At 36.2% G+C, this 24,073-nt stretch overlaps 1 protein-coding gene across 3 annotated transcripts in view; it reads right to left on the bottom strand.

Annotated features, from left to right (window-relative positions):
• Positions 1–2,220: 2,220 nt before the first annotated feature.
• Positions 2,221–24,073, bottom strand: part of LOC145668157 (trypsin-1-like) — a 131,132-nt gene continuing 109,279 nt past the window's right edge. For all 3 annotated transcript variants that reach the window (XM_081735747.1, XM_081735750.1, XM_081735749.1), the window contains exons 5-7: positions 16,545–16,655; positions 13,935–14,075; positions 2,221–2,494 (exon numbers count right to left, since the gene is read on the bottom strand). In XM_081735747.1, the coding sequence (XP_081591873.1) occupies positions 2,243–2,494; positions 13,935–14,075; positions 16,545–16,655 (504 nt within the window). In that variant the 3' untranslated portion in view covers positions 2,221–2,242. The remainder of the gene's footprint in view (positions 2,495–13,934; positions 14,076–16,544; positions 16,656–24,073) is intronic.

Below are 24,073 nucleotides of genomic sequence, written 5' to 3'. Positions count from 1 at the left end.
AATTATTATTTTTCGTATTAATTCACGACCCACGTGACTTTTTGATTACATTACAAAATTCTGAGTAATACATAAGAAAATATTGCCATTTGCAAGTATAATAAAGAGGCACAAAATTTAACTAGAATATATGAGAAGTTTCGTGTAATAAGGGCAAAGTCAACGGAAATTATATGCTATCTTTTTTTCATTACCTTTATAGCACATAAATAAATACACGTGTTCCAGCTAAATAAAAAGTACACTCTGTGACTAAAGAAAACCTCTAGTCTAATTCTCAAAATTTAATTTAGTACTAAAATAATAAATGAATAAATTCAGGGTTACTACCGAGTCGCCTTTGGTGGACAACCTAACAGACCACAACAAATTTGTTTTAATTTTATTGTGAAGAAAAAATATTCCAATAAATACATAATCTCACTTTTGATTTTTTTAAATGAATATGAACTGTAACAGTTCTTTCATATGACTTTCAAACCTGCGTAATTATATGCTAATATAATCCAAATTAGGGGGTGCCCACAAAGGGGAACTACGACGCAAACTGCGTCATTGAAATATTTGGGGGGGGGGGGTAAAAATCTATATAAATATGTTTGAAGGGGTGTAAAAATTAATCGAAAAGAAGTTTTTTTTTCATGGAAGAACACCTACGGATAGACAATTGGGGGGGGGGGGCGTCATGGACATAAAGGGGGTGGGCTCCACTGTCAAAATAATTTATTAACTATGAATAGTCTACATTATGTTAATATCAATTTTAATTTTCAATGTTAATTTTTAAAGACGCATGTGTTATATTGTCTTATGTACTGTACGTATATTTCTTTAAAAATAAGATTATTTTTTCTAAATTGTATTGCTTATTAGTAATTTTAAAACTCAGCCCACAAAAGAAATAATATTGGCATTGGAGTAGGTTATTGAACAATATCATTCTGTACCATAACTTGGCTCCTTTTAGAGTAGATGACACTTAAAATATTCGGAAAACAGACATTGAAACAATATAAAAATTTAATCTGCTACTTCTCTCTATTTTACTATTGAAAATAACTTTTTTTTTCAACAGGAAAAGAAAGGGGTTTAAATGTTGGTTTTACAAGCACTAATAATGCACGTAAATGGCTAATCTAGTATATGTTTGGGCTCTTTACATATAAATAACCAAAATTAACATTTCAAATGAGGCATTCTTCGTATATCTTAAGCCAACATATAATCGTATGTATTTTTCACTACAAAATCATCACTCCTTAATAGGACTCAATAAATTTACCTTGACAAATCCAAGCTAAAGGCCAACATACACTCAAAATTAATCAGTTTATTCTGAAATGGAAGGATAAAATAAGAATTCGTAAAGAACTATTTAATTTACTGAACTTGTCACATAAATATTGGTTTTGTTATTATCGATCGGTTAAGATCGAGTGAGTGTGGGAGCCATTGCAAAAGTTGAAATTTATCACTGTGTTCCTCGGACTACTGCAGCATAACGTTAGCCTTGTGACCAATCTTGGCTTATTGAAAGATGCAATTGTCAGCTGGAAACACGGGGATCATGAATAGGTATGTATACATTATCAACAATGACCTACCGATAGCTAGGAACCATCCACATGCACTGTACTGAGCCCATGAATGACTATGTAAAGGTTCTCCAAATCATAATTGGAACCACCATCAGCCTCTCGTCTTCCTACTTTGTACGTTTCGAGTAGCTGTTCACCTGGAATACGACGAATTCTGACTCGACCATTAATGTGAAGCTAATATTGTGATTCATCAGACCGTGCAACGTTGTATATACAATTCATTACTATTCATCAGAAGTTATCCTCATTTTGTTCAACTTAGTATGATCTATAGATTGACATATCTCCCAACTTAGGACATTTTTTCCCTCGTTAAATGCTAATAATGTTGTGGAATTTGACAATGTTGTACAATTTTTAATTCGGGATTAATTATGGCGTTACAGAATACCATAATGACACATTTTATGGAAGAACATGACACCACACAGAGCAAGAGGGTTACTGTCTACATTTAAAAGTACTACTTCTATTGGACTGAGGAAACTAAGTGAAAAATTTAAACAGGGGAGACGGTTTTGGGATTCGAACTTGATTCTCAAGCAAGAACACAGCCCATCCGGTGGTATTAGATAAGTATATATTTTGACATAGGCACACAATATTAACACAAAATAGAAATCATAAAGAGACAACATTTATTACGTATAATAACACAGAACTATATAAATGCAACAAATAAGATAAATAACATTTGGCATCATATTATTGCTAGCTGAAGGAGAGTTTGGTTTGTCAGTCATTTCGGTGAATCCCACCTTACTTTTTACCCATTCATAGAAATATGGCACGTTGGTGTACACTCCAGGATATCCTATTTTACCACAATCATGGCCCCACGATACAATTCCAAGCAAGGTATCTTCGTACATCAGTGGTCCTCCCGAATCTCCCTACAAAATAAATAAAGTAAATAAATCATTTTAATTTAGACCTTTAATGTTATTGAAAAGTATTCACGCAATACATTTTCGTTTCTTGATATTTAGTCGCGTATACTATATACTCCACACCTTTTTCAGCTTTCCAATTTACAAATCTGTCTTCAATTGTAAATTACATATTGGGTAGTGGTTGAATTGGGATGGTATGAGTCGGTATTGCATACCGGTAGTAAATTAAGACGTCAGAAATCATATCAGCTGTAAGAACTTAAAAATAAGCTACCTAAGACAGATCTATGCATACTGGTAGTACTTTATTTCCAATTCGTTCATTGAAACCGTATTAGGACTAGAGTTAACCATCTTTTATTAAGCCTAAAGCGGGACACACATATTGAACATGTGCCGATCTAAGTTCTCTCACACCTAAATTTATACAGGAAACAATTTATTAAGAATAGTATAAAGACACACACACACACACACACACAGTGATGAGCAGAATTTTGCCGTACTTCCGAAACAATTTTTATTGAGGTAGTTGGTGAGTACCTCAAGTTATATGCCCGTAGCCAAGCTCCCTCTATAAAAAAATTTGCGTGAGTACTGCAGGGTTCTGAAACATGTACATTTGGATAGTGCACATATTAGTTCTTAAGTGATGCCTTGACCTGATCAGGGTAGGTCCCATAGTTTTGAAGCTATGAACCTTTAAAATTCATCTTTTCATATTTTCGGCAGTTTATAACTCCGAAAGGAAACATTTGTGCACCCAAGTTGGTCTATACTTTTTCTCTTATCTTGGTGTCAGGAATCACCTCCCAAACGTTGTCGGTGTTGTTTTGTTGTTTTGAAACACCCTATATATATATATATGCCCGTGTCCGTGTCCGCGAACATATGTATATTCGTGAACAGTGATGTACGCAAGAGAGAATTTCGGGGCTAAAAGTCTGCCTGAAGTAAGATATTACAGAAGAAAATAACCACTTACTATATTAAGATAGGCCTACATACAAAAATCATTCATATATTGAAGTGAAATGAGATTGTGTCCTTGAACACTTCCCCTTGAAATTCTGCGTTCGCCATTTTTCGTGAATGAAAATTGTAATGAAAATTTAAACTGAAAACGCACGAACAGAACTTACGAACCATTAAACCGGTACAAACAAGAAAAACAACAGGCGGGGATTTCAGTGCTGGCAACACACACACACACACACACAAAAAAAAAATAGCGATAGAACCAAATCGATATCTCGATAGTCGAATGTTACTTTCATATTTTGTAAGTATAAGGTACAGTCAAATGAAAAGGTCCATTTCCATGTACAGACTTTATTACTGGATAGAGCTTTATTTAATGAACATTGCCGTTGAGGCATTTATCCCACCTTGACACGATATTATATATGCCTTGGAAAATGAACCCTTTGGATTGAACATCGAACCACTCTGTCACAGCTTGCTGTACTTCTTCATACGATCAATAGTAGTACCCCTGGGGGTGTTTCTTGAGTGGCACTTCGCACCATACACAGCCTGCATTCTCCTGTGTATGTCCGCTGGATGGACACCTTCCGTACAAATAAAACGTATCACACCCTGATGTCCTTCCTTGGTAACTTTGGTCACTGGCACCTCCATTGGTGTGTCATATGGTGCCACGTCTTACCCGGGGGAGAGAAAGGAACCGTTGATAAGTAACGAACCTCTGCTAACATGCCACACTACGTTCGTGCGCAACATATGTAACATTTATTAACGCCTACACATATGTGGATATAAACAGCAAACAGGACTAACATCTTCCTCAACACGCAGGCCCGCATTTATATATTGTGCGCCCTTGTGCTCTAAATAATTTGCCGCCCCCTGCACAAAATCCCACTCCCCGAAGAAAACGACCAATATTAAAGTTGCATTCACAGTTTTTGGGGTCGCTGAGATGAATAGTGACAGTTTTAATCAAATTCAATTTCAAGGTCATGCTCCACTTCTCGGGGAGTTGGTGAAATTTTCGAAAAGTAATCGAAAACGACAGATATTAGTGTTGAATTCAAAGTTTTCAAGGTCGCTGAGTTTAACGGTATCAGCTTTCATGATGTTCATGTTCATCCTCACCGCTTGGGGTGGGGGTGGGAGATGATGAATTTTTAAATATAATCAGATAAGCTAGCTAATGAGTAACTACTGTAATTAGAGCAATTTAAACACATTAACATATTTTCTCGCGCTTGCTCTGCGGGTTGCTAGGTTCAAATATTACTTTATTGCGAATCCGAATTTTTGCCGCCCTGTGCTTGAGCACAGAATAGCACTTACCTAAATACGGGCCTGACAACAAGTTGTCCGGATATTTGCAATTGGACCTATTCTTTGACTGAACTTTATATTTTGGGTAATTTGGAGTCCCGCCCTATAATGTGTCCCTCTTCGGAGTAAATTTGGGTCGTTGATTTTTTTTTTTAAATTTGGGATGTCCCATCTGATTCGAGACAGGCGGCACCGCTAATTAGGACCAGTCATGACTTCAAGGGTGGCACAAGGAAAAATTTCTTCCCAGAACTACGAAATTTCCCCGGGGCATATCTTCGATTGTGTTCAAAGTCAGTCACCAGTATTTTCTCAGTACCACTTTTACTACCGTATATTCAAGATCCCTCTTCCTGGGTAAATCATCACTGATCAGGACTTTTGTATTGGACAAAGCTTAATTCACGACTAGTATGGTTCGATTCGAATATAATGGCATCCTTTTTGTAGGGCTATGCGATCTCCAAATTTGGGTACGGAAAATTAATATCATCGAACTATCGATACTTCATCGATATATCGAAATATCCAAAAGTTTCGAAAAATATCAAAATTTACCAGCTGAAGTTGTTAGTGTATTCCAAAGGGAAAGGGACAATAAAACCAGCACCAAATCACAAGACAAGGCGACCACATCTCATTAAAGATATTGGGTGTCGTAGACTATCGAGGTTGGTAAAACAGACTAGGGGGCAAACTGTGGCGCAATTAACAGTAGCCTTGAACAGTGGCTACTATATTAGTGGAAGACGCATTATTACTAATATATACACTGACCAGCCAAAATATTATGACCGCTCGCTACTTTTTGATCGAAGGCGTTGAGCTGACGTAAGAGGCATAGAGCATAGCAGAACCGCTGGCCAAATGGTATCAGGGATCTTACTTGATCAATCAGTGCGATGCTTCTGCGTAGAAATGGGAAGGTCACCGATATCTCAGAGTTTGATAGGGGCCTGATTGTGATAGCCAGACAGCTGAGAACGAGAATCTCGGAAACAGCGCGACTTGTCAGGTGTTTGAAAGCTGACGTGATCGGTGTCTTCCATAACGGGAAAGAAATGACGAAGCCAGTACCAAACCTCAAGACATGGGGCAGCTACATCTCATTAAAGGCTTCAGATGTCGTAGACTCGAGATTATACAACAGGGTAGAGCGCAAAAGACACCACAATTACGGTAACAGTAAACTTAGTGAACAAAACATGAGTATGTCTGAGCACACAGTTCATCGTACGCCGTTAGATATGAGCTTCTGCAGCTGACATCCCACCCATGTACCAATGCTAACCGCGTATCATCGTCGATTACGACTGGAATGGACACATACAAATCTTTATTGGACCGCCAAGCAATGGGAACGTTACATGGTGTCCGTCATCAGATCGATGGCCAGGTCAGAGTCCGTCATCTTCAGGGAAATAGCTGCTCGAGACTTGGACAGTGGGAATGCCATCTTTCAGCAGTACAAAGCGAATGATGTGCTGCAGTGGTTCGAGAAGCCTATTAGTGAATTTCAAACGTTGCAATAGCCCCCTGAACTTCCCCCGATCTTAACTCAATTGAGCCTTTCGGATGCCATTGAACGTCAGATTTGAGATCATCGCCCTCATTCGAGGACTCTACTGGAATTAAGTGACTGGTTATGCATATGAGGTCACCATTCACCTATCTAGGTCTCATTTGTTCTATGCCAAACCGCACTGTTGCTGTCCTACGAGCCAAAGGTGGACGAACATACCAGATATCAAGTAGGTAGTCATAATGCTCTGGCTGGTCAGTGTATGAGTACTCATATTAATTTTTATTGCATGAAACATATTATCACCAAATTGTAGGATCCTTGGGATTGTTCAATACTTTTTGAAGAAAAAATAGTAATTCTTCAACAAGGTAGGTTTAAAAAGTAAGAAATAAATACGATTCTCATTTGTAGTGTTACCTAAGATCTAGCATGAGTTGGTGGATGTTTTTCGCAAGAATAATCATTTCAGCATTTACCAACCGTTGCTTCGCACCTTCTTCCTACGGACATCCCCCACGCAGGCTCACCAGCTTTACCCTACTCTGAAGTACATCAAGTGACTTTTTTCTTGCTTATAGTGACTTCTGATGGCGCCGGTTTTCAACAAGATATAATCATCTTTATGAAATATCAGTTTGCACGCATATTATCAACCTATACACAATTATTTGGACATGGAAAATAATGTTTCATGTTTTAGAGAGGTATAATACAGTTCCCTCCCAGATAACTTGGTTGTGACTCTGGCTCACTTAATAGTGATTACGGTTCATTATTTTGTGACGTAGTCGTTGATGATTAGGTTAGAGTAGATCGGAACTGTTAACTTTCATTCCCAGTATTCTTTTGAAATGGCTCACTATAAGTCATAGTACTCGTTCCGGAGCCGTCAATGGATTTAGGGGAGATACTAAATGCCATCCGTACTAGAGTATCATTTAAAGCAAGAAAAGTGATGTAAAATACATTGTTTTGAACTTCCGACATCTTGCAAAGTTGGTGGACTGATCTATGCATCCGACTACTACCAATTTATTCAATAATTCGATTACTAAGAAACTCATTTAATGGTAGAATTCACTACTGTAACAACGGATCCTGAAACCAATAAATACTATTTATCTCAAATATGAATGAAATTTTAAAATATTCATTTAAACGAATGAATTATCCAATGTAAAATCTGACTTAAAGGTTAAACAATAAAAGTAATGTGCTGAATAATTATTCTCAAAACAGAAATTGATTCGTTATCTTGTAGATATGGATTGTTTATTCAATCATACAAATTGACAGTTGGCTATTCAATTTCACAAAATGTACATTTAAAACAACTTACAACGTGACAATTTTACATAGTTACATTCATTTTACTATACACACCATTTTGTAATTCTCTTCTTTTCGAGAAACAATCATGACTTCTTGATACCAATATATAATGAAAGCTCTGAAGTCTCATATTATTTTGGTCCAGAAGAATTCTTATTCACTTTTGGTACAAAATTTCTAAAATAATTCTTATTCACTTTTGGTACAAAATTTGTAAAAAAATTCTTATTCACTTTTGGCACAAAATGCCTAAGTTTGCTCGACCAATAACTTGTTTTTCGACTTAGAAATATGAATGCTATGCTCGTGCACAAACCTAATACAAAAGGACCAACGCTCAACCTCGGTGTACTGCTGCCAGGAAAATTCAATAATAATCCCATACCATGTTCCATATTCCTTGAAATATTTGATTTCTTCCCATGTTCCTGATCAAGCTTCAGAGCTCCATACGATTCGCACATTAAAACGTTTGTGTCGTCATCATAATGTTCACAATTTTGATTGCAGTATCTGTGATCCATTACAAAAAAATTGCCAACTGCTACTTATTCGTAAAAGTAATTATTATTTACGTAAAACAATTTCTTGGCATTGTTAATTAGATTCATTGACCACGAGCAGTCAATGGTTCATTCTTGCTAACTTTTAATTTTATATTCCTGGCTCATTGAAAATAACTTACTTTATACGAACACCGAATTATATATGCATCTTGAAATTTAACTGATTATCGTCATTTTTAAGGAACGGTAACAAAAGCATAACTGTATTTGGGCATGTTCTCAAATTTAAGTAATAATTTTATCGCCTAGAATAATTCTAATAATAAACGTCATTAAAAATAAATAAATAAAATAAAAAAAAATAAGTGTAATTTCTTTCTCAAGTAAAATTTTGTTTTGAAATGTAAAGGCATTTTTTTAACTCGGAGTATGTTTAGTACAAGGGGTCCAGAAGCACGTAAAAAATACAAAATTTACAGGAGAAATGAATGATACAAGTACTTAGACGTACCATAACGTAACCAAATCTAACCTAACAAACTAACCTAAGCTAATCTGAACTAACCTAAATTAACCTAATATTAGAAATAAGCGAAATTCTATCATTTTTTGGAAAATTATGCGGGACCCCTGCACTAATTTAACATAAGCTAAACTAACCTAACGTTGCCTAAACTAACCTAATCTAACAAAATCTACTCTAAACTAACCGAATGTGAACAGAAATTACCAAAATTGTTTATATATATATATATATATATATATATATATATATATATATATATATATATAGAGAGAGAGAGAGAGAGAGAGAGAGAGAGAGAGGGAGAGAGAGAAAAGAGCTGGACCCCTTCTGCTAAACATAGGACTTTAACTCAAAGACAAAGAAACTTATTAGAATGTTGAATAGGAGACACTTTCAGTCAATGTTGCCGAAAAGTTGACACAAAAAGTCTCTAAATAGAAGGTGAAGTGACTCCAATTTGGGGTGAAAAATCGCTAAAAATTATATGGGATATCGAGGAACATAAATGAACCAAACAAAAACTCAAATAGGAAATATCATGGGGTACATCGAATGGTGTTGTCGCGGTGCCCTTCATGGGGGCCCAGAGCCCAACTTTAAAATTTTAAATAGAAACATGGGTCGGGGAGGGGGAGGATACAACGTAGGGAAGGGGGATAAACATTTTAAATTGATAGAAAATGACATCGAATCCATAGCGTCGAATCCATAGTTTTAAGTAGCTGAGATTAACAGTGACAATTCTGATGCCGTGTGACGCAGCACGGAGGAGGGGGAGCTATATATATTATTAATCGAAAATGACCAATATTAGTGTCTAATCCATAGTTTTCGTGATCATTCAGATAAACAGTGATATTTCCGGTCCGGTTTAAATCCAAAATCAGCCCCGCCACTTGGGGGAGGGAGAGAAAGAGATATATATAAAAATGATCGTAAATGGCCACTACCAGTGTCGAATTTATAATTTTCTGGTTCGCTTAGATGAACAGTGATACTTTCGATCCTGTTTAAATTCAAATTCAAACCCGCAACTTAGGAAGGGGGAGGAAGAGATATTTAAAAATGATGGAAAATGACCGATATTAGTGCTGAATACCCTTTTTGTGGGGTTGCTGAGATGAGCGGTGACACTTCCGATGCCATATGCCACAACATGGGGAGGGGTATTGAAAATGGCCGATATTAGTTTTGAATCTATAGTTCTTGAGGTCGCCGAGATGAACAGTGACATTTCTGATCCTGTTTAAATTCAAATTCAGTCTCCCATCCTGGGGGAGGGGGAAAGGGAAATTCATAAACAGTGGTGCTCACCCTCCCTCATGTCCATGACGCACCCCCCTCAATTGTCTATCCATAGGTGTTCTTCCATGAAAAAAAATCTTTTTGATTAATTTGTACATCCCCTCAAACAAATTTATATAGATTTTTACCCCCCCAAATATTTCAATGACGCAGTTTGCGCCGTAGCCCCCCTTTGTGGACAGCCCTGTCATAAACTGATCAAAAATAACTCATATTAGTGTCGAATCCATGGTTTCCGGAGTCGCTGAGATGACATGAGATACGGAGTTGTACATTTAAATTTTCATTTCAACCCAGCGAAGCGGGTAATATATGCTAATAGTATATAAAAATTATATATGAGATGTGAGAGATCGTAAAAAGTAAATTTTGCATTAAATGTTTTCTTGGCAAAATAAGATTTTTTTGATGAGGCCCAATGTCAATTTTTTGAATTTTTTAAAAAGAAAACTTCTAAATAAATACTTTAATGGAAAATTTCATACCATATTGCTATAGAAAAAATAATAAAGATACTATATAAATTTAGAAGTTTTAAAACTCTGTAAATATTAACACGGGTGAATTTTCACCCATGTTAGTACTCTACGGTTAAAATCGGAGTAGGACACGGTTGTGTTTCTTGGCGCTATTACTCCGAGTAAATGGATTACTCTAGGAATAATATTTACTTCACCAAATTTGAACAAGTAAATTCAAAATCACCGAGTAAAATGTAAATTCCTGCTAGACAGGGCACTGGTGAAGAAGTTGACAGTGTTTGATAATGATTCGAGTGAAGGAGATGTTTATGATGGAATTCGTCAAGCAATATGACTCAGAGAAAGAATCAAATTTACTTGAGGATTAGGAGTATGCTGAATTTGTAATATTTTTGGTTTAATAAAGACAGTAACTTGTATCTATTCAGTGTAATTTAGCATAAGTTAGAATCTTCCTTTGACATGTATTTTTTTTTTGTTTCCTTTAGTACTATTTCGGTGTAATAACGGGAAATCTATAGTTCGACAGTTTTTTATTAGGTCTATATACTTAAGTTTGAATCTTGAATGTTAAATATGAGTGGGTGATCATTGATTTTTATTCATTTCCAAATATTAGGTATAATAATACTTAGGAGGAAGACTGTTTATAAAAACTCCTCACATTACGAACACACTTCTACTCAATTTTAAAAAGGTGTACTAGGAGAGGTTGTACTTAATGCTGAATGGTTTGAACGGTAAGTACGTGTGTGGACATTTCAGTTTTAAACACTGAATACAGATGTAGTGTTTCTAAGCAGTACTTCTTAAGTATAACAAAAATCTAATATTTGGAAGTAAACAACGGAGTAACTAACAAAATCCAAGATCACGAACTCACATTCGATATTGAAGTTTCAAACGTAATTATACGGTCAAAAACATTTTCAGCTGTATTCAGAAATGTGTTTTCTTGTGACAAGTAGCACACTTTACTAAGCGAGTGATGAGCATTTTATTTATATCAGTGTTTGGAAATGATTTTTTTTTTTTTTTTTTGCGTCAATAGCGTCGAGAGTCTAGTTTCCAGATGGTACGAGGTTTTCTCTATGTAAAACGTTTTGGTAATGGCTAACTATTTTCATTGTGTTTTGTAGTAACTGTATGCCTATAATTAAAAGAGAAATCAGTAATTATTCATTTTTTATCAATAGATAGTTAATAAATTGATATTTAATGAATTTAGGTATGTGTGCTTTCCAGGCGCCACATGCAGACCTATAGACTATAAAAGAAGTTCCTAAAGCAGAAACTTTGAAAGAGTTTCACATCCTTATCCTCCTCCCCCAAAACGAAATTCTGGCTATGTGCATGAACGTGCACACTTAAAATTACAATGTATATACCCTGCAATACTTTTGCTAAGTGTATATAAAGTAGGAGAGATTCGTACAGGTTGCAAAAATGTTTTTCCAGAATTTTTATTCTATGTAGCAATTATTATTATTCTGCGAAAATTTTACTAAGTGCAAACCACACATTAGAGAGCCAATCAGCGATGGTTTTCATTCTGAGCTACGAAATACTCCTCCCCCTCCCGTCCAAGGGCCATATCTTCGATTGTGCTAAATGTAGCTTTCCAGTATTTTTCAGTACCTTCCATTCTACCGTAATTGATATTCATTCTTGGGGGTAAATTATTGAAATCATCATTGGGGGTCAATAACTCTCGGGAATCAAAGATCTGCATAGGAAAATATTTTGAATACGCACTAAGCGAGTCAAGATTTATCTTTACGCCAAATTTCTTTGTTCGTTGAAGCTTGGCATTCCTTTTCGCCACCTAGACTACATGAGACGTGGATCTATAGTTTGAGTTGGAATTGGAACACCATAATGCATTAAAAGGCGTCTCCAGTGATTCCCTAGTTTCTTGAATGGTGAGTACCAGGGTCGATATGGGTATGAAGAGAACCAATAGGTTCTGTTTGTCACGAATACGTTAGTTTCGCTGTCGCAAAGTGAGGTGTGTTCGAACAGGAGTCGAAAAACCGATCGACGGTCTCGACAGTGTTGTAGTCATTTCTCGGGTCACCCTGCGCCACTGATCTTTGGGTCTATCCTCATCTCCTGACTCTGTTGTGTAATTCCATGCCGCACACTACCCATGAAACCACAGAGATCCAGCAGGATCCTCACAAGAAGGGACGAGAACCGGTCTAGAAGCATGGACGGTTTGCTTATGGGAGCGCGTATCTCCGGTGACCGATTGGCTCCTCGGGCATTGTAGATATGGAGAGAATGGGAAGACATGCTAGTTTCCGAATATGCAAACCCCAGTATCGAAGTTGTTCTAGTGCCGGAGCTCAAAACGGCCTTTGTGTCACCGGTCTAGAAGCATGGATGGTTTCCTTGTGGGAGCGCGTATCTCCGGTGACCGATTGGCTCCTCGGGCATTGTAGATATGGGGAGAATGAGAAGACATGCTAGTTTCCGAATATGCAAACCCCAGTGTCACATTTGAAGTTGTTCTAGTGCCGGAGTTCAAAAGGGCCTTTGTGGCACCGGTCTAGAAGCATGGATGGTTTCCTTGTGGGAGCGCGTATCTCTGGTGACCGATTGGCTCCTCGGGCATTGTAGATATGGGGAGAATGGGAAGACACGCTAGTTTCCGGATATGCAACCCCAGTGTCACATTTGAAGTTGTTTAGTGCCGGAGCTCAAAACGGCCTTTGTGGCACTGGAACAACTTCAAATGCGACATCGCGGTTTGCATATTCGGAAACTAACGTGTCTATACGTTCTCCCCATACCCATATTGCCCATGGGACATGTCGATCACCAGAGATACGAGGTCCCACAAGTAAACAATACGTGCTTCTGGGCTGGTTCTCGTCACTTCTTGTGAGGATTCTGCTGGATCTCTGTGGTTTCATGGGTAATGTGTGGCACAGAATTATGCAACAGAGTCAGGAGATGAGGATAGACCCAAAGACCACCACCGGAAGCCTCTCCGATGGCGCACTGTGACCCAGGAAGTGACTACAATACTGTCGGGATCGTCGTTCGATTTTTCGACTCGTTTGAACACACCTCACTTTGCGACATCGAGACCAACGTATATGCTATCTACAGAGTCTACCGGTTCTCTACATACCCATATCGAATCTGGTGCTCGCCGGTCAAGAAAGTAGGAGTCGACAATACATTGGGTAGAGATGCCATTTTTATGTTCTCCCACCGGGAATCGAACTAGGGACCACGTATGCCAAGTTCGTTTAAGATCGGATGACTTTTGTCGATCGCGTACGATATACAGTATGCTATTGTTTTTGTGATAGATTTTTCTTTGAAAGAATAACTAAACGAAGAACGACAGCTTGAAAATTTAATTATAGTTCTCCCTAATGAACTTCGGGTATTCCAAGCTTCCAAATTGCAATTTAATTTCATTATAATTAAAACAATATACCTGGCAGGAATCTTTTCCTCCAGCATTGCTTCCAGCACACAGTGAACCATACGAGATTACTGGATATACAAATCGGCAGTAGGCGTCTGTATAAGTGTTCACATCAGCAGCCATTAATATTGGAGACACCTCATAGTATTCCTGGAAGAAGAAGAAGAAAAAAGACAAAGTTTAAATGTTCAACATTCTAGTAAAAAAGTAGGGTTGAAAACTAATGCATTTCTAAAATGTTTAGAGCAGTGATAAACAGAGAGCAATACAGTGGAAGGTACGTACCTTTGCATGTCGAAGTAATTTCCATCAGTATTCAACACATTTTGCCAACGTTCCCGCAGCTGCAAAAATACTCTGGTGAGTGGATGCAAGGAAGTTGGTGACTGCGTTCCATAGGTCTTCTCGATTATGAACAATCTCCCACGGAGGTGGTCGTCGAGGAAATGAAACAGGTGGTAATTTGCTGGTGAAACGTCCAATGTATATGGTGCATGGCACAGTGTCTCCCCAATCAAGTTGCTAAAGGGTCTTCGTGCTCTCTTTACCACTTGTGGCTTGGCATTAGCGTGCAGGAACAGCACATTCCCGCGATTCACTAATGCCGGCTCCTTCTTTTGCAATGCACGGCGCACTCTTTGCACCTGCTGAGAGTATAGTTCAGCAGTGATGGTCTGACCAAGTGGTAGAAGCTCGTAATGCACAGAGAACATAACTTTTCGTGAGTACGGAGGTGACCTTGCGGTGTGAGGAAGAGGGTCATCTGGCGACAATCAATGTATGGTACGCTTAGGAGTGTCATAGAGGACTAGGGATGCGCACGAGACAAGATTTGTGCCTGTCTCGACTCGAAAATGTGTATTTTTCTATTGGAAGAGCCGTGTCTCGACTCGAATTTTGTCAGGAAAATCCTGTCTCGACTCGTCTCGTGCGCATCCCTATAGAGGACTCACTTTTTACCACCACTTAGCAAGCGATCAAAGATCGGTGTGTTCAGTTGCCGAGCAAGCAAATAGCAAAGAAACTATCATTCGTTGTTCCTTGTTTGTTGCTATAAATGTTTTTGGGTACCCACTTGCTTAATTTGTATAACTTCGCTATCCCATGCAGCTGCAATCTGTTTCAGCGGAAACATAAAACGTTTCTGGGAGTTCATCACACGTTAGACCACTGCCTTCCTCGATGGCTGCTTTCAGGACCTAGTCATCCAACATATGTGGTCTTCCACTGCAAGGTTCATCCGAAAGGTTCACATCTTTTGAACGGAATTTCTGGAACCAATGCCTGGCATATGCGGTGACTTGATGTGGCACCTGACACGCCCAATTTAAAATCATATAACAAAGACATGCGAACAAGCTGCTTCGATACCCATTTCTCTTCGACACTGGATGCACTATGACTTCTGTATGTGCACAACGTGCCTGTATTCCTGAAGGTAGATAGATAGTCAGACTAATTGCTGATCGGTTGGCAGGCACATTTCGTTTACTCTCTGTAATTAATGGTCAATGGGACGTCAAAGACGGAAAGAACTTTCTTGGTTACTTTTTGTGTGCATGATAACATCGATAACGACTAGAATGGGCACATGCCTATTGCCATTGGGCTGCACAGCAATGGCACAACGTTGGATGGTGCGATGTATCACGACATTGTGTTCATTACATCTACTGTTGAGTCAGACTCTGTCGTCTTCCAGAAAACAGCTACTCAAGACGTGAACACTAGGATGACAAAAGGCCGATGGTAGCTCCCATTATAAGGCCGATGGTAGTAGGGACACTATTATTATGCTGATTGAAAAATATGAAGAGCATCCTTGTTTGTACAAAGTTAAAAGTCCTTTCTATCATAATAATCATATGCCACAAAGGGCTTTAGAAGAAATAACGACAGATATCTCGGTTTTTAGTTTCGGAGCCATAATTGCGCTCTTCTCCAGTGATTTGCTTGCTACGTCACGACAAGAAGCTTATCAAAATCCTACCATGTAAAAGAACCATATACTTTTGATGCCATAGAATATTATACGAGATTTTTGGCAGCACATCTGCTACGAGAAATGCTACGATAAATGCTTCCGTCTAAACGTAGCATTACATAACTCATCCGCATACTATGGAAGAATTGCAGACTACATCAATGAACTGTTCAAAACATCTTACGAGAAATATGATTATAAGAGTGCACATGTACGAAGTAGTAAGTAGTGGCAATTTTCAACCCATTTATCTTCTGGGTTGTGTGACTTTTTGATCACCCTATAGCTCTATTAAGTATCCATTCCATTATTATGAATATCATAAATGCGAAGAAAAAATATGTTATATATAATATAAGAACTAGTCAGCTGAAAACATTATCACAAAAGTTCTCTGAGTAGGAGAGGTATTTTATACAAAGCATTGATACTATTAATTTAGTCTTTTTGAAAACTTTTGAATCTATTTTTAATTCACAAGCAAAACTTACCATAACAACTTAATAGTAACACAAATTAATAAATAAATAAACTTTTAGACAATATGCTTGACTAAAGAGTTGCTTTATATTTACTATTGAATTCCCATCTATATAACTATAAAATAATATTAAATTTGTATTATTTAGGCCTACCATATGTATTGTACCCCATCCAGATACTGTAGTTATACTTCCTTCTTCTGGAACTGTCTTCGCAAGTTCAATTGGTTGAATGGTTGTAGTAAATTGGAAGTCATAGTCCACCTTATTGGGAAAGAAAAGATAAAATTCACAGTTCAACAGTTCAATCTAGTTTTAAGAAATTAATGTGATGTATTAACATTTTAATACAAGAATATACATTATATTTGTAAAGTGAGATGTAACTCTTGAACCCGATTATCATAAGCAGGGTTTGGATCTACAGACATCATAAAAACTGAGTAATAGGCTATCAAGTAGACAGAAAATGGATTAAAATAGTCACCAAAATAGATAAATCTTCATTAATATTATCAATGAACATTCAAATGATATTGGTAGTAGCAAATGTCCCAGCAATTCGTCTGAAATGAATCTCTCGCACCATAGTTGAATACCTCGTATGAGCATCTAGTGAACGATCACCAAACCTTTTCCTTCTCTTCTAGATTAAGTAAGAAAAACCACTGAAACTAGTGTTTAACTATTTTAAAATGAAAAATTAAATACCAAATTTCAGATCTGTAACCCAGAGGAGCAAAAGTTTCCTCAACTGGCGCCATTACTACTGGATTATTAATGAAATAAAAACATTACAATATGAGTCGTTTTTTGAGAAAATCAACCAAAAATATACCCTTCCCCAATAGTAAATTACGAATGGAGGATTTTCTCATAAGAAAATATTTAAGCCGCCTTGAAGTGTTATTACTGAAATATTTATATCTGAAGTATTAATAAACTTGCGCCTGAGTTGTTTTTGATAAAATCATCTTAAAAGACTCAATCTCAAGAATGAACTATCCTTTGCACATCGTGTCAGAATCGATGAATTATGTTATCAGATTATTAATAAAGAAATATTTATAAAATATGAACAAAATCTCCTAAGTCGTTTAAATGAAAATCGCCCTGAAAAATCTGACTCCAAGAGTAAACTATCCTTTCTGGATTTTTCCCAGAGTAATTATTTATGTCATATTATATAGAGTTGTTAATGAAATATTGAGCATCAATATGGGCTGAAGCACACGGAATGGCAGATCTGATTTTTTGAAGTGAAGACTAGCACTTCTCCCATTTAGGTCAACTTTGTCTTTGAAGGGCTATTCCCTTGCTGGAGACAGAATATGAAACATTTATAGAAGATAAATGGACAAAACAAGTTGAGATTGGTTCTCCAGATTGGAGGCTAGTTGTCAGGCCAACACTAGAAAAAATATCATTGGTGGAAGATCGGAAGAATAGTTCTGGAATGAACGAGTCAAGAGAAAACGGTACCGGAAATGGGAATGGGACAAAGAGATTGTACTAGGAATATGGAATGTCAGAACTTTATATAGACCGGGAGCACTTCAAGACCTAATAAATGAAATTCAAAGGTATAATATGGACAATTGTGAGATATAGAAGATGAGATGGGACAATAAGGGAATTCACCAAAGACAAAACGAAATCATTTATTTGAGTGGTAGCTACAAGAAGAAACAATAAGGTACGGGATTCATAGACAGAGATCACATATGAAAGAAAGTGATCAACTTTATAAAAGTTAACGATAGCATATACAAATCGGGATTTGCACGGAGTTACTAAGGAAACTATTAGAAAACCCAGTCAGAACGTGGGCCACCGGTTTGAACCCTAAGCCGACTGAACCCTAAGCCTGTGATGTACTGATTGATTTTTTGTTCATTTTAAATTAAATCATGTTAATTTATTTAAAAACGCTGTATCATCTGATTCTAACTGTTGGCCAACAGCCTCGATCTCGTAGGCTTGCCTCACTCACTCAAGTTCCTGGAAAATGTCCGTCTTGTTTGTATTCTTACGAGTGGTACGTACGTAATACTGTTCTAACCTTCTAACCTAAAATACTAACATATTCTTAACATTACATATATTTAATTTGCATGTTTCATTAGCTTACAAAACGCGAGAAATTCTCATGTAAGCATTAAAGCTGTCAATGAAATACATACAAAATATTATTAGGTAGCAGAAGATATAGCATATTACACTTATGCATCTTACTAAAATATAAAACCATAAGACAGAATGTATTAAGTATATAAACATGACCATATTTGTGTTAATTAGGAAGCCATTTATACCACACCTGGCATGTACTGAGGAGAAGTTTCTGTTTAATGAATCCCATAAATATTCCTTAATACTATAATAGAACTTTACAGCAACTTGGTTAAATAATTTCTTACAAAAAGAGGTAACATTAGTCATATTCTTTAAGTACATAGGAAGTTTATTATACAACATAACACAATTCATATACATGGTTTGGTTATATTAAAATATTTTTGATGCATCACAAATATGTCACTGTCTTGTCTTGTATTATAGCTAGGAACATTTTTGTTAAAGGTAAAAAGATACCCGTTTTTCACAGTAAAAAGAATAAATTTATAAATACAAACTGGGAAGCGTTAAAATTTTTGCTTCTATGAAAATGATGACTTTGTGGGTAATTATTCTAATCCTCTTCTTTTGCAATCGGAAAGTGCTTAAACTATTTTCAGCAATTCCCCAATGCATTATTTCGAAGCTAATTAGTAAATTAAACTTGACGTAGTAAAAGCGAAGAAGTGCTTCTCACGACACCGTTTCTTGAAGTTTATATAAGGCAAAACACACGCTACTTAACTTCTTGATTAAAGTGAACGTGTGAGCAGACCATGAGAGATCGTCACTTATGGTTACACCTTAAAGCTTTGTCCTGCAAGAATATTGGAGGGAATGAGAACATATTTTTATTCTAGGTGATATACTCGGTTTCCCTGGAAAATGAAAATGTAAGAGAAGTGTGCAACTCAAAGTAAAGATTCGTCACAGTGATTTAGAACAAATTTCTGTGTTACAGCACTTCGAGAAAAGATTCAAGAGTAGTCAAAGATTCAATCCAAAGAATCAAAAGATTCAAAGGCTGCTAGTGAAGACTCATCTTTGCTGTTCTTTCTCATGTTTGATAACGACTTCTTTCTCATGACATAACTTTAATACTGTACGCAAAATAGATATATTTTAATAGTATTCTAACCGAAAACTTTCTTGGTTTTCAGAATTCAGCTGCTGATAGTGAAGTTTATGTGCCTGTAGATTACGGAGAACCATCGCATTCAGGACCTGCAATGCCTTCTCCATCCAAGCTTCCACAGAGTAGAATCAGATACATGACAAAAAGAGATGGGAACAAAAAGCGAAAAATGAAGGACACGAATACACCTCAAAAGTTGGTAAATAAGTTAGTGCTGTCACCATTAGTGAGAAATGCAAGTGGTCGTTAAAGTGTTACGAAATACCAGATGAGAAAATACAAATCACGTTCAATGGATTTTGGGATTTGGCAGATGTTGATAAGGAGAACGCCTACTTATTTCTGCACTGAACCTGTTCCGGTGAAAAAGCGGTACAAAAACCACGGAAACACAACAGAACCCTACAAACAAACACTTTTATTTTCAAAGTAAAAATAAAAGTTACCATTACTCTGACCATTAGCTGGTAATAACGAACATCAACGCATATATATATATATATATATATATATATATATATATATATATATATATATATATATATATATATATATAGCAGAAATGTGATTCAACAAAAATTAAGAAATAGGATATAGAGAAACTAAATGATGAATAACGAGCCCATGAATACAGGAACAAAGTCATTCAGTATATGGAAGAAACAGAATGGATATGAAAACAAAATATCAACGATGTATGAACATCATTAAAAGAGAACATTCTTAGAGCAGCAAAATAAACTATAGAAGAAAAGATTAAGCCCAAATGAAACGGTATGGTTTGTGAGACAGAGAAGACTATATAGCTATAGAGCAACGGAATACAGCCAGGAACAACATGCTAATGCACAGAAGAAAAGAAAGGAAGGCACACTGTTGAAAATACTTCCTTAAATATGAGAAACCGTTTCTTATCTGTGCACCGAGAATATCTTTTCTTAGAAATAAGAGTTTGAAACTCTCATTAATGAGAAATGAAGAAAAGTAGATGAGGTTGTATAAAGCAGAATGAGAAAATATACTATTACTTTCGTTATGAATGAGAATTGCCAAACCTCATTTCCTACAAAATATTGCCTCGGTGCATAGATAAGAAATGGTTTCTCAATTTTTTTTTTTTTAAATAACAGTATAGCATACAACGTAGTAAGGAAAGAAGCGAAAAAAATAAGCCGACAAAAGAAAAAGTATACTTCAGAGAATAAATGAATAGATATTGAAAATATGCGGTACAGAGACCAGACAAGAACCTTCTAGGAAGAAGTTAAACCATTAAAAGAAGATTTCAAGCCATATTGTATGATACAGCTATTAAGGACGAGGATGGCAACCTACTCAACTCTAAAGGCGGATTTTCATGTGTCCTTTACCTCCGTGAGTTCCGAGCGATTGTGCTAAACAGCCAATGAAATCACGCATCGGAGATGGCGCGCTACACTCGCGTCAGAGTAGAAATTTGTTCAATTCTGACGGAAGTAGCGCGCGTACACTATTGTATTCACTGACTAACATGGCGGAGGTAAGAACAACGTTTGAAGAACTGCTCGTAGAACAAGTAAGAGAAAACAAAATTTGGACAACCTTAAGTATCCGAAATACAAGGATTCAGTATTAAGGACAAAAACATGCCATCAAATTGCTGAAAATATTGGTATCGATGGTTAGTACTTTTATATTTGTGTAATTAATTAGTTGTATTACCGGGAACAATAGATAGTTCATACAATAGCTGGTATGTACAAATTATCAATCCCTATATAAAATAAAAGCAATGTAATTTGAAACATGCTTTAGTATGATTTATAAATATTTTTATTTGTTTTATAAAATTTATCCGGATCGGATTTTAATTCAAAGAAAAGGTTCCTGTATATTCCGTATTCTCGTCGAAGCTGGAAAATGGGGTGAACCCACCACATTTTCTTAACATACTTCTGACGGCGGCGTTTTGAAATATAATATATTCCAGCTAAAACGATAGCTCTCCTTCGGGAATCCATTATCACAAACTAAAGTCGCAAACTATCTATTTTACGCATGCGCATTACCTAGCGAGTAGTAATTTGGCGCAATACACGCACGGATGTATGAAAACGAAAATAATTTACGATGAATACGCTACATGTGATGCTTCCGTTCTAACGCGGGCATGAAAATCCGCCTTAAAGATGAAGCACTAAACCAATGGACTAAATACTGCGAGAGAGAAGGGTTTACTTGTCCCTACCATAAATCCTTCATTGTAACTAGATTCCGGCGTTGCCGCTCCAACTCAGGTAGAACTGTATAAAGCTCTCAGGATGGCTAATCCCATTACGGTTATCATAGTAGCCCGAGCCCGTGCAGACCTCTAAACACATTACCCCACAGAAATGAGTGCCATAAGTCCAGGCCTTCTAAAGGCTGTTGCGCCAGGAATTTAGTTATCATTATTATTATTGCTAATAATAATATATAATATTAGTAATAGGCTTAATAAAGATTCTGCCTGTTTATCTGCTCTGCTTGTAAGTATATTATTTCTAACTTTAAGATATAGTTATACAGCTCAATATATAATTGATCAGTTTCTTTCTAATGTGATTCGTCACGTGTATAAAAACTGGACAAACTACAAATTAGGATACTATACCCAGGAAATTAATAATGATAGCTTTATTACTCAGATATTAACCTGCATATATTAATACATATGAGGATTTAGGTACTTATTAGAATGCTTTTTAATCATTTCTTTTTTAAAAAAAGAAAGTTTTAAATTGTCATTATAGACAGATGGCCTGTCGAATAATAATAATAATAATAATAACAATAACAATAATAATAATAATAATAATAATAATAATAATAATAATAATAATAATAATAATAATAATAATAATAATAATAATAATAATGTTTTCCCAGGACATTGAACAAAGTTATCATGTCTTGCAAAATATTTTTGATGGAGACAAAGATCATGCTGTCATCGAGATAGATCAATCATCCTCAGAAACTGAGGAAAACGAAAACGAGGACATGTTTTGAACTCTTGAAGTGCTGTTCCAATTGTTTATTTTATCTATTTATGTGAAAATTTTCAAAATAATGTTCAATCAGGTCTGATATAGTGCTTTATGTGAGATTGATTCTAAGTTGCATGAAGGGCATAAACAAATACTACTACTACTACTACTACTACTACTACTACTACTACTACTACTACTACTACTACTACTAATAATAATAATAATAATAATAATAATAATAATAATAATATTTATAAAAGACTAACATTAGTGCATCACGCTAACTCCTAATAGTAAATCACGCTGATGCTCATTGCAATAATATAATGCAATAATTTAGATTTGAGCATTTATATTTATGTATCCGCAAGTTCGTTGGTCGGCTACCTAAAAAAAAAGAAAGGAAAAAGAAAAAAGTGAATGCAAACAATTAGAGCTCTTAAGTATTGACTTTAACCTATAATTAGTACTTGAACTTTTCGGGTAAACTGTACCCGCCCGATGCCCATTGCGTTTGGTTTACTCGATCATTAGACCTGATAAACCCGTTTGACCCGTGTTTGACCTGTTTGGACCGTTTGAATCAATAGACTCGTTATGAGTTCGTACATGATAATTAAAACAATTTGTGTTATGATAATAAAGTGAAACAACATATCATTTACAATAATGACAGATTAAGCTTGTTTTCATAAAAACGGGATTATCAGGTCATCTCTATTCATACGGTTCAATCGGGCAAACCCGATTCATACGGGTAAAAAATACAATATCGGTGCAACGTGCGGTCCAGTTTCTATTCTATTTTCCTGCATTACCGCAAATGCACAGTAGCCCGAAATGGCTCGGACGTAAAAACTATCATATTATTATTATTATTATATTAATAGGAGAGAAAATTACTTGTTGAATGGCCTGTACGTATTTTATCCCTATTTTAAATGGTTATTCTGGTTTTATGTATCTGCTTATTGGTTTGCAACACTCAGAAAGAATAGTTCGAGACTTCATTGTTTACCCTGGCGACATTGAGAGCGGCTAAGCTTTTGTAATACCGGCAACATCCAACTGGTTGACAAACCGCACGTGGCCGCTAACAACCATATGACAGTTTTACTACTGATAAGAAAACTTGGTTTAGCTTTGAAAACCACTATAGAATAGTTCTGAGTCTGGTTGAAAGTGAGAAATCTTAAACATTTTGGATTGTGCGTTTTGAATTTTGCTAGTGTATTTGATGAGTTCCGGATTCCATATTTGAGAAGCATATTCCAGTTTCGACTTAACGTACGCGAATTAAAGTACTTTGAGAGATTCAATTTTTCTGAAATCCTTACCACCTCTTATAATCCAAACTAAGTTTCTAAAAGCTTCATTTACTATGAAAGAAATGTGGGTTCCAAATGTCAAATGACTAT

The sequence above is a fragment of the Thermobia domestica genome, chromosome 13 (assembly GCF_964235325.1).
Source record: "Thermobia domestica chromosome 13, izTheDome1.hap1.1, whole genome shotgun sequence".
NCBI lineage: Eukaryota > Metazoa > Arthropoda > Insecta > Zygentoma > Lepismatidae > Thermobia > Thermobia domestica.
This window is presented reverse-complemented; position numbering and strand designations above follow the sequence as displayed.